The sequence below is a fragment of the Artemia franciscana genome, chromosome 3 (genome assembly GCF_032884065.1).
Source record: "Artemia franciscana chromosome 3, ASM3288406v1, whole genome shotgun sequence".
NCBI lineage: Eukaryota > Metazoa > Arthropoda > Branchiopoda > Anostraca > Artemiidae > Artemia > Artemia franciscana.
In genome coordinates, this window is record NC_088865.1 from 49,471,294 (window position 1) to 49,483,444 (window position 12,151).

Below are 12,151 nucleotides of genomic sequence, written 5' to 3' on the forward strand. Positions count from 1 at the left end.
TTTGGATGCACAGTTCAAATTTCCGCTTAATACTGTAAGCGGAGTAGTGTAGTAGTAGTAGTGGGAGTAGTTGTATTGGTAGCATACAAATATTGCCTTTTTGATCATATTTCATGAATTCTACAAATTAATATACTCAGTTATTATTGTGTTTCACCCTTTTGATGATCCGTATGCGCATAACGTGTTTTGATTTATTTCAACACTCCCCTCATCATTCTATGAAAGGCTCACCTGAATACCCTTGCTTTTCTTGGGAAATAAAGTTCGAACATACATAGCATTCTCAATAACATATACTATGTGTAAATAATGAACGAATTGCCTAACTTAGCCTACAGCATTTGTCCTGAAGACTCTGGGGAGGTTGACATTCCCAAATACAAAATTACGTGGCCTTTCAACAATGCTGAACAAAATAGCTCTCTTAAAATTTCGATCGAGTATGTTTTGGGGAACGATAGGCTTGGGGGAGGGGACTGATTGCCCTCCATTCAATTTTGTGTCTTAAAAAGGGCACTAAAGCTTCCGGCTTCCAATCAAATGAGCTCCATCCGATCCCAAGTTTAAATGACTACTGGTTTCATAAAAACCTTATATGCCCCGGGCATAACTTATAACCCTTGCCCATGGGCTCTCGGTGATTGTGTTCACACTAAATACACTGTTATGTGATTTTTGGACTATTGGAAACAAATGTCTATCTCACAAAGTCAATTGAATGCGTTTTGGGAAAAGAGGACGTCAGGGAGGGGGTCTTGTTGCTCTCCATCATGTTTGACTCTTAAAAGGGAACTATAACTATACAATTCCAATCAAATGAGCCTCTTTTAAAGTTCGCAAGACCACCTCTTCCATAAAAACCTTATATTCCCCTGATACATAGCTTGCAACCCTTTTCCCCAGAATCTGGAGGATTCTGTCCACCCCAAATGCCTTATTATATGACTTTTTGGCTATTTTTGAACAAATAGCAATCTCAAAATTTTTATCGGATGATTTTGTGGAAAATAAGACTTAGGAGGGTGGGTGGTTGTCCTCGATCACTTTGACTCTTAAGAAGGGAAGTAAAACATCTGATTTCCAATCCAGTGAGCCCCCTCTCGAGTTTATATACCACCCTTTCCGTGGAAACCTTATATGGTCTTGGGGCATAACTTTCAACCCTTGCACTGAGGGCTGTGGGGGGGGGTGGTTATCCTCAAAATTTTCAGACCCTTCAACTACGCTGAACAAATGGCAATCTCAATATTTTGATTAGATGTGTTTTCGGAATTGACGGGCGTGGAAGGGGGGCTCGTTGCCCTCCAATCACTTTTGACGATTAAAAAAGTTCGCTTCAATATCCAATCAAATGAGCTTTTTTGAAGTTTCTAAGACAACAAATGGTCATCTAAAAATTTCTATCAGATGAATTTCGAGAAAATACGAGTTGGAGGGGTTATCCTCCCTCCCTCACTTTGAATCTTAAAAGTGTACTAGAACTTCAGATTTCCAATCTTATGAGCCCCTTCCGAAGTTTATACAGCCACCCTTTCAAAAAAACCTTATATGCCCCCAAGGCATAACTTACAACCCTTGCCCTGGGGGCTATGGGGAGAGGGTTATAATCCTGAAAGACATAATTTTCGGGCATTTTAACTACGCTGAACAAAATGGCTAACTCAGAATTTTGATTGAATGTGTTTGGTTAAATGGTTGGCGAAATGGTTAGCTTTGATACGAAGTGCCTTGGTTAAAAAAAAATAATAAATAGATAAATAAATAATACATTGTGGCCACATTGCTCTTTTCTTAGGCAGTGCTATTGTGCTGCCCATGATGTTCCTTACTATGAACTGTTTGAAATGGGGATCTCCGATCTTTCCTAACTTTTAAAAGATTTGTCGTTGTATAAATTTCCACTTAATTAACTCACATATAAGAACGAATTAATCAGATTTCATTTTCGCTGTCCTTGGTACATTAAATAGAGCCATCATAACTGCTGCAACAGCTCAAGGATAATTATAAAGCATTATGTTATTTGCTTATGAATACAAATGACAAAAATTTTCTGTTTAGCTCTGTTGATATGGTGACGACGAACATTTTTCGTAGATAAAGCCAATCAGGTGATAAGACTAAACTCAAAGATCTATATTAAAAATGGCAAAAATTTTCCTACCATGGGCAGTGACTTTCAAGTTGATGAGTGGTTGGAAGAAACCCTGAAAATGTTGGAGGATAGTGATTCAATACCAGGAATAATTGTGGATAAAGGAGTTTTTAATACGCTGGAAGATGTTATGACGAGAAGTAGTCGAAATAGCTCGATAAATCAAGTAAGTTTTGTTGGTGTAATTTCTTAGATCACACCACCGTTACTGTCAATTTATAAACAAAATTAAAGGTACTTGTGTGTTTTCCCGACCACACTCAAGAAGTGGAGTTAGGTTAATCATAATGAAGTATACCATAATATGATGAAAATACAATACTTTTGTAACAAGAATATGGAAACTACAAGAGAGGACTATGAAAAACAGGCCGGCCAAGACGCATCAGAGGCAACGCTATAACGTTGTCTATAGTAAAGGCCATACTGCTCGAATATTTTATTATTATTTATTATTTTTTCCAGAGGCTCTTCACATGGAAGGGATGGTCATATAAACTTTGGAGGGGGCTCATTCGATTGGAAATCGGAAGTTCTGGTGCCTTTTTAAGAGTCAAAAGTGATCGGAGGGCAGCTAACCCACCACGCCCTTTTCCCCCCCAAATACAATAGATACAAATTTGGAGATAGCCATTTTGTTAAAAATAATTCAAAGGACAGATAACAAAACTCCGGTACCAACACAGCCCCCCAGGGCCTGAACGTAGGCTTGTAAGTTATGCCCTGGGGGGTATATATGGTTCTTATGGAAGGGATGATGGTATAAACTTCAGAGAGGGGCTCATTTGAGTGGAAAACATAAGTTCTAGTTCACTTTTTAAAAGTGAACGGAGGGCATCTACCCACCCTCCCTCACAACGCACAATCTCTTTCCCCCAAATGCATCCTATGAACATTTCGGGATTGCCCGTTTGTTTGAAGTAGTCCAACGATCAGATAACAAAAACTTCGTTGTCAACATACCCTCCCCGAAGCCCGGAGAAGGGTTGTAACTTATGCCACGGGGCCATATAAGGTTTTTATGGAAGAGGTGGTCGTGTAAACTTTGAAGGGGACTCAAATGATTGGAAACTGCAAATTTTAATTCCCCTTTTAAGAGTCAAAAGCGATCCGATGGTGACTAGCTCCCCCTTCCAACCTTGTTTTTTATCAAATGCGTCCAATCTAATTTTTTATATAGCCATTTTGTTCAAAATAGACCAAAGACAATATAAAAAAGCTCCAGGGATAAAACAGCTCCCCAGAATCTGGAGCAAGTGTTGTACAATGGTCCCTCAGGACATATAAGCTTTTTGTGGGAAAGATTGTCGAATAAACTTCGACGGAGGCTCATTCGATTGTAAATCCGAATTTCTTGACCCCTTTTACGAGTCAAAAGTGATCGTAGGGCAACCAGCTGCATCTAATCAAAATATTGACATAGCTGTTTTGTTCAAATAGTTTGAAGATCGAATAATAAAACTCTGGGGTCGACAAAACCCCCCAATCCCGGGGGCAAGTTTTATAGGCTATGCTTTGGGTGCATATAAGGCTTTACGTAAGGGAGGGGGATGGCTCATTTGATTTAAAATTGAAATTTCTAGTTACCTTTTTAAGAGTCATCAAAAGTGATTAAAGAGCATATACATCCCCGTCATGCTTTTTCCCCAAATCCATCCGATAAAAATTTTTAAATAGCTATTTTGTTCAAACAGTTCAAATTACTATAACTTAAGGGTTGAGAGATCCTCCATAGAACCCAGGAGAAGAATTGTTACTTATGTAAGTTATAAGTTTTTAAAATCGAAAGTGATCAAAAATTAACAAGCCCCCCCCCCCTTCCCCTTGTCCCTTTTTTCCACAAATGTGTCTTATGAACATTTTGAAATAGCGATTTTGTTCAAAATAGTCCTAAATTCAAATTACTGTAACTTAGGGGCTAAGAAAATTCTCCCTAGCCCCCAGGGCAAGGATTTTGACTTATGTAAGTTGCCATTAGAATATAAGGTTTTTGCAGAAGGGGTGGTCGAATTAACTTTGATGGGGGCTCATTCGATCGGAAATTGAAACTTTTAGCTCTTTTTAAGAGTCAAAAGTGATCAATGAGCAATTAGCCCACGCCCCACTTTTACAAAGGGAATCTGGTCAGAATTTTAAGAAGGCCATTTTGTTTAAAATAGTTTAAAGGCCAAATAGCTATGCTTCCAGGGTTACCCCCCCCCCAACCCCAACCCCGGGGAAAATGACGTGGTAACTTCGATTGACGGTACAAGGGCTGTTAGTTATGCAAGTTGCTTATTGTTACTTTGATACCTTGTTTACTTTTATGCTTATTGTTACTTTGATACTTTGTTTACTTTTATGTTTTTTTTACTTTGATTCTTTGGTACTTTGATATTGTTACTTTGACATTAGTTTTGATACTTTGATGAAAGTTTGATGTTGAAAAAAAAAATCCTATTTTGAAATAAGAAATCATTATAAAACTTGAAATTTTCTTGTAATCAAAAAACTAACAAAACCAACACGAAAAAACTTTCCGAAAAAGAAGTTTTCTAAAGAAAAGTAAGAAAAAAATGAACAAAGATATTCTGCTACTGAAGCTTAATGAAAACCAAAGCGACATAAATTAAATAAACAATCATAGCAAACAAGCATACAATAGGTACCTATATAAATGAGTAAATAAATCTTAAAATGAGTGAAACTTAAGTTGAATATGCAAATCAAGCTTGGAAAAACAAAAAATCTCTACTAACAGGAGCTTGGGTTTTGCCTCCTTCTCTCACTATAGAAGTCTAAAACTACTGTGTCATAGGCGCTTTACTGAAAACTATGTGTGTCTTGAACAGTCTTGAAAAGTACAAATAATATGAAACTGAATATGTAATATACAATCCTATTCATTGTTGAAAGATCATCAGTTCAATATTTTACTTCACTGTAATTTTATTTTCATTTTCAATGCTGCAATAACTGGAAAATGAAATGTTTGTAATATAGCTCGTTTTCAGTGAAGCACCAATTATGTAGTAGGATTTAGACTTTTAAAGTTAAGTAAGGGGGCAGTATTCTAACTCTTGTTTATAGTGAAGCTATATTTGTCTTGAATAGTCTTGGAAAGAACTACGTTAATAGAGCTCTTTACGCTAAAGTTTTTTTTTATTGTTTTAAAAGGTAGAATTGTGACAAAAAGTCAAACTTTAGCGTAAAGAGCGAGGCGTTTCTCTTTTGTTTTTTTATTTAATTACAGTAAGGCAAGCCAGTATTATGTAGCAACTGACTGCAGAGAAGGCAACTGAGATATGCCCTTTGGAATCTAGCGGGCAAAACCTTACACCCTTTTCTGTGTATTTGTTTCCATTTTAGACTTGCTCAATGGTTCTCTATCGCTCATAAGTCCTCCTAGAAGCTAAAAATCTGCATAAAAAGTGTATTTTTTTTTATAACGTATAATGTGTATACAATATGTGTATATTGTGTATAACGTACACATAGATATGTGTGACGATTTAAAGATTCATCCAAAGTATTCTGAAAATTTGTAAAGAGTTACAGGCAGGGGCGTAATTTGCTATGGGTCAGAGGAGCACCCCTCCCCCCAACCTGAATTTGGCCCCCCGTCTGAAGTATTGTTTCTTCAAAAACTTTGTCAAAACTAATATAAGCCTCATAATACAAGAATCAACAGAAACTGATCAGTATTCTTTAGTATATATTTACTTTTATAGCAGTATAAAGTTTCTTTATAGTACTATAAAGTTTCTTTATAATACTTTTATAGTACTATATAGTACTTCCATGTTACCAAATAGCTCATTTTTCAGTTTTTACTGTCATATTCACTTGTTTTGGGAAAATTGGTTCCAAATTTGCCCCCTCCCCCCAAGATTTTGAAAAAATTACGCTACTGGTTTCAGGAGTTGATTTGTAAACGTTTAGTTTACATAGCTCATCTACTTTCTTTGAAACATTAAAGAAAGCTGGTCTAGAAAGCAGTAATTGAAGTATGGAATATCTAGATGTAATAAATTGATCCCAAACTTTAGGAGTCCTAGTATAGACATTTCCTTTCTGAACCACTTCTCTTTAATATTTCATAGAAAATAGTTGAGTAGTAGGTTAATGGTTGCGTAGTGGGTCAATGTTGAAAGTTATAGGTCAAAGGCAGAAGCGTTTTGTATGAGTCTTGAAGATCAATAGTTGAGCCGAGGAAAATGAATACCACTTTTGTTTGAGGGTTAAAGGCTTGAAGCAAGCAAGCTCCAATTTTCTAGGGCTAAAGGGCCGAATTCCATCTGAGTAAAACAATAACCATTTTCTGTGGCAGAGCTTCCAAGCGAAGTGAGGCTTTCAAGAAAAAAACAGCTGTGCTTAAAAAATACCTTGAAATGGGATTTTGCTCTCTGTTGTTTTTCAACCCTTTAATATTGTGCCTTTATCTACTAGAAGATAGTCCTCGAATGTACAGTCAGTACTTGCACTATCTTCGAATTCTTAAGAGGTCCCCTTAATCCCCCCCCCAAAAAATGGGTTTTCCAATATTTCCCCAAAACAAACGTCCTTAGGTACATGAACGTCAACAAAAAACTTAACTGTCAACTTGAACTTTCTCGGAAGTTTTGGAGAAGTCATTTTTCTCCACGCTATTTTATCGGACAAAATAGCCCCGTTTTTTTTTCCAGGATTAGCCAACTGAATTTTAAAAGTGGCAAAAAAAAGAAAAAAAAATCGTTCTCGACTCCTTCCAATCTGTGCACGAATATTTTTTTTTTTTAACCTAGTGGATCGACAATTAATTGTCAGGGAAGCATGTAAAGCTTATTATTTGCCTTTCATTGAAAGTTTGTAAATAGTTAACACGTTGAATTAAAAAGAAAACATTCAATTATTCCATTTATCACTTTGAATATTTTCAGTGCCATATTGATGGCTGTTGCTTCCGTGATGGAAAACGTCGCATTGACATGGTCCTAGCGTACACGGACAAAAGTGTTACAGACGAAATGCATCTCCAAAGAAGATCTGTTTTCGAATCAGAACTGCAAAAACAAGGTCTAGAGCTGGAGCTGGAAGATTGTGTCGTAAGAATACTGAGCCATACATCGTTAGAATAACAGTTCTTTCACACTATGCTGCAGAGCCTCTCGCACCATTATAACTTAAGACCTTGAGTTACATTAGTTCCCATGCAACCGAGCCCCGTTTAACTCAACCTTATTCTACTCAAATCCATGAATCGCAAATTAATTCAACTTAGCTCCCGTTCAATTCAACACCCATTGAACTTAACTCCATTTAACTCAACCCCATGCAGCCCAGCCTCACATCAACCCGACCACTATTCAGTTGAATAGTAAAAAATAGTAGAAAAAAGAAAAAAAAACAGCGAATTGTGGATGGAACTGGTGATTTTGTTTTTCCGATACCAGTGCCAGTTTCCACTCTCGGTAGTTCCCTGTGCTCTTTGACCTGGCCCTGTAAAAATAACTGATAATTTGAAAGGTTGAAAGTAACATGTTGATAGTCTACGCACTATCAATTGTTGTTGAAGATCTTTAAGTTCTTTTTTTTTTTACTTCAAGATTTTGAGCTAATGGCCATTACACTGGATTATTTGTAATTCCCTCTCCTTGCACTGATTTCCTTTCTCATTTTATAACTCTCTCGCATCATCATAACTTAAGACCTTGAGTTACATTGGTTCCCATGCAACCGAATCCAGTTTAACTCAGCCTTATTCTACTCAATTCCATGAATCTCAAATTAATCCAACTTAGCTCCCGTGCAGTTCAACACCCATTGAACTTAACTCCATTTAACAGTTGAATTTAGTTGTTGTTTTTTTCAGTTTAACCCTGTGCAACCCATTCCCCTTTGACACAAAAACCATCTAACTCAACCCTCATTCAATTCAATCCTGTGCAACTCAACCCGCTTTGGGGGTGTAACTGGTTACACGTTAGTTTAGGTCGTTTTGAATATTGGCTGAGTTGAATAAGGGTTGAATCGAATGGAGTTACATTATGTGGAGTCGATTTTCAGGGCGATCCGGTTAAATGGGGTCAAGTTAAATGATGACTGAGTTTCACTGGGGTTGAGCTGAATTGCAAGGGGATTGAGTTAAACGGGGGTTGAATTACATGGGGCAGGGATGCACGATGTTTGAGTTGAATAGACTGGGTATTATGGGAGCTAATTTGCAAGGGAGCTGAGCTACATGAGCGTTAATTGGAAGTTGGATTAAACGAGAGTAAAGTTGAATGGGGGGTTGAGTTGAACAAGGGCTGAGTTAAAGGGGTAGAGTCAAATGGGGTTGATTTAGGTAGGGATTGAGTTACACACGCACCGTTACATTGCATTCTCTTTTGGAGCAAATTTTGTCCAGTAGCGAAATGGAGTGCCAAGTAGACCTGAGGTCTACTTAGAGTTTACGTTATTTAAGATTTATGTTATGGAAAAGTCAATGTATTAGCAAAAAGCCTAGTTTCTGAAAAAAATAATAAATTTTGAAAATATATTCCTGAAACTTTCCTATAAAGCTTTTCTTGCTGAATCATAGCTTAAATGTCTATCTCCAACCCACACTCGAATTTTTGAATGGCTCACTTACGATGGTTTTGACGATTTAAAATGATTATTAAAGGTTATATTTATGCGTTGCCCTAGCGTGAAAACTTTAAGTGGAAAGTCTGTACTTAGCATAGCGTAACTTAGCCATTTAGCATAAAAAAAAGTTACACACACAGTATGAAAGCCATTTAATGATGTTTTCGACTTCTTGCAAAATGCAGAAAAACATTAAAATATTTACGACATTCGAATATCGTAATTCGAATTTCGAATATCGAATATCATGCAGGATCAGTTCCTCATTGCGTTAGAATTTAGATCAAAGAGTAAGGGAATTTGAAAAGAAAAAACGAAAAGGAAAGAAAGAAGAAACAAGCAAAGGGGAAAAGGAAACAAAGCTTGTCTCGGACAAGAAAGAGTTAGCACTATTAAGTGTTTAACTACAAATTAATGCATTTATCTATAAAAATTATATGTAATTTTTTTGCTTTTAAGATACAACTTCTATCAAAGGGTACAATAAATATATTTTTTCAACTAACCTTAACCCAACTATTTGATATTGAAGAACAAAAGCTAAAAAATGAGAAAGTCTTCTTTTAAAAATCTTAAGGTTAGACCAGTGGTTTACAACTGATTTTAGGCCATGCCCCACCTAGGCATTTTTGAAACCCTTCGTAATATTGAAATATTGTTAATAAAATTATTACGCGTATTCACCTGAAGGAAGCTTAAAAGGCAATCTTTTTTTGGGTCGTCTTCAAGCCACATTTTATACTAATGAAAAATATAGCCTGAATACAATACCCTATATACAATGTATAACGTCATTACAATACTATCACGCTAGCACTATCGATACTATCAGTCCTAGTACAAATGTTTATGCTCTTTTATTAGCCCTAACCTAAGCACATAAATAACTTTTTTCTAGAAAGCTTCAGGACTTCGGAAGCTTTTCTGTTGATAAAGACAATGACGGTTCAGTACCCCCGGTCAAAACGAAAAAAAAAAGAAATCCCATTCAAACTGGTTTGGAATTGTGGAGATTTTAGCACTTAACGAAATCTTCAATTATTTATCAAATCATTACTTTTTAAAGTTTCTAGTCTTTTGGCATATGTTTTGTCCTTTCTTATTAGTCCTAGTTTAAGCAATTAAAAGCTTCATAAAATAATGAGTGCTGCCAGGGAATTTCCTAGGGGATGGGGTAGATAAGTGCAACCCAGAGCTTTGTTTTTTCTTTTTCTTTTGGTTCTTTTTAAATGCATTTAAATGTGACTTCATTCACATGACATATTTTTTCTTTTTTCAAAATTAAGGCTCTAGAGTATAGTCAGCCGAAGGGTGCACGTCCTGTTCATGACCCACAAAAAAAATGTTATGGACAACCGGTGGGGCCTACAAACTACATTGGGAATTTCGGGGTTAGACCCAATAAAGTTAGAACTTTCAGTAAAGGGTAAATTTTTTCAGATTTAACTTGATTTTGACTTTTTTTTATTATTATTATTCTGTTCAGTAATACTACATCGATAGTGGTGCTATATATGTTCGATTTTATTGCCTTTACTAAAAAAGGGTAAATAAAGACCTTTGGAGTAGATGTAGCCGTTCTGAATCTACTGTGGCAAAACATGTTTTACGTTCATATTGTTCATTTTGTACAGTTTGAGGCAACAACTTTATTGTGAAAGTTTTTCACTATTTCTAGTGAAAAGGGTCTTACGCAATGGGTTAGGGAAACCTTAAAAATGAAAAAAAAAACTTTTTCGCGTATTTGGAATAAACAGACATACTGTCACTCTAAATATTGATCCGTTTTTATGATATTATATAAAAAATAAACTATTCTAAAAAATTAAGATTTGTCACGCAAAATCACAAAGAGATTAATTTAGCCTAAATAAAAACACAAAAGAAAATCTGTACTGAATGCCAACAAGTGCCCCTTCCAAACTCTGGTCTCCCCCGACTTCAAGTTCCCCCCCCAGCTGAAATTAAGTTTCTCTAAGAATCTGGTCAGAACTGAGATAAGCCTGCAGAGTTCAAGCGTCTACATAAACGGGGCAGTTTTCTTTAGGATGTCTTTACTTTTATGGTACTGTATGGCTCATTTTTCAGTTTTGATTGTCATTCTCACTTGATTAGAAAAAATGGCTCCAACTTAGCCCCCCTCCCAGGATTTCAACGAAATTACGCCACTGCCTACTGCCACGTGGTGAAATATTCGTTTTTCTGCTCTTCTTTTTCTTCTTCCAACTTGCCTTCCACCCAATATTGCTTCTTTGATTTTAAGCCAAGTCCCCCAACACAGTAGCCCTTGAATATTTTTTCTTAATTCTATGGTTAATTCAATCCAGCCATAAGTATTGTCAGTCATTGCTGCCACCTAACCGGGCTGTGGTAAATGCAAAAAAAAAGATTTAATATTTTCCTTAAAAACTAAGGCAAGAAAACGCTAGCTACCTCGTGAACCGAGAGTGATATTACTTTTGCAGTTTGTGGATTGGTAGAAAAAAGTAACCAAAGACATTGCCTTTTCTGCAAGACTGCTGAAAATGAAACAATGGAGACTGTTGACATCTAGAAAGCACATATTTGGAGATTTGGTGAAAATACTAAATTTAAATTGACATTTATAATTTTTCAGACTCCAAGCAGATCTTTACGACACTCAGTATAACTGACAGGTGCCATAATTTACAGTTTTATCGCTTTTCTTTGTATGTTTATAGTCTTGTGACTGTTATGTCAACACATTAATGGAGCTATTCGAGGAAAAAGAAAAGTGGCCGTCGGTGTTTGTAAAGGAACAAATAAAGTAATCGAATCCCATCTTTAAATAAACATATGGACGTAACAAAGCAGAGCAACAAAAAATGGTTTTTCTACTGTGAAATTAATATAAATTATAAGGCACCGACAGAAAATTCATCTTCGAAACTGTCAAAACTGTCAAAACTTGAAAAAAAGACAAAAATCGTAAGAAAACAGGAAAATATCAGAGCCTAATCGATAAAACAATGAAAAACTTGTTTTAAGGGGGGGGGTAACACAGCATTAAGGCTTTTCTTGTCTACTTGCCTGATTATCTTTAAGCTAACATCTAACAGCCACTGAGCTATAATTCCACTTAAAATTAAACTGTGGAAAAAGATCCAGGGACAAGCACAGCAAAATTTGGTTTCAACTTAGGTGAGGGGGGGGGGGTGAAGCTTGAAAAACATTTTGAGGCGTGAAATTTGTTAAAGTGTCATTTTTTGTTGTTGTTGTTCTTTCAAATTCGGAAAATGTTCATTCTACTACCCCTCCATCTCTCATAAGTCTTCAAGTTTTATAATTCCAGTAAATATTCATAAAATACAAGCAATAACGGTTAATGTTTTGGACGATTGCACTTGTGAGAACCAAACCTTTTTTCTTTCCTTCTATTATTTA

At 36.1% G+C, this 12,151-nt stretch overlaps 1 protein-coding gene across 1 annotated transcript in view; it reads left to right on the forward strand.

Moving 5' to 3' along the window:
- Positions 1-2,135: 2,135 nt before the first annotated feature.
- Positions 2,136-12,151, forward strand: part of LOC136025365 (anoctamin-5-like) — a 92,400-nt gene continuing 82,384 nt past the window's right edge. Inside the window, exons 1-2 of the mRNA XM_065701320.1 lie at positions 2,136-2,324; positions 7,057-7,221. Of these exons, the coding sequence (XP_065557392.1) occupies positions 2,169-2,324; positions 7,057-7,221 (321 nt within the window). The 5' untranslated portion in view covers positions 2,136-2,168. The remainder of the gene's footprint in view (positions 2,325-7,056; positions 7,222-12,151) is intronic.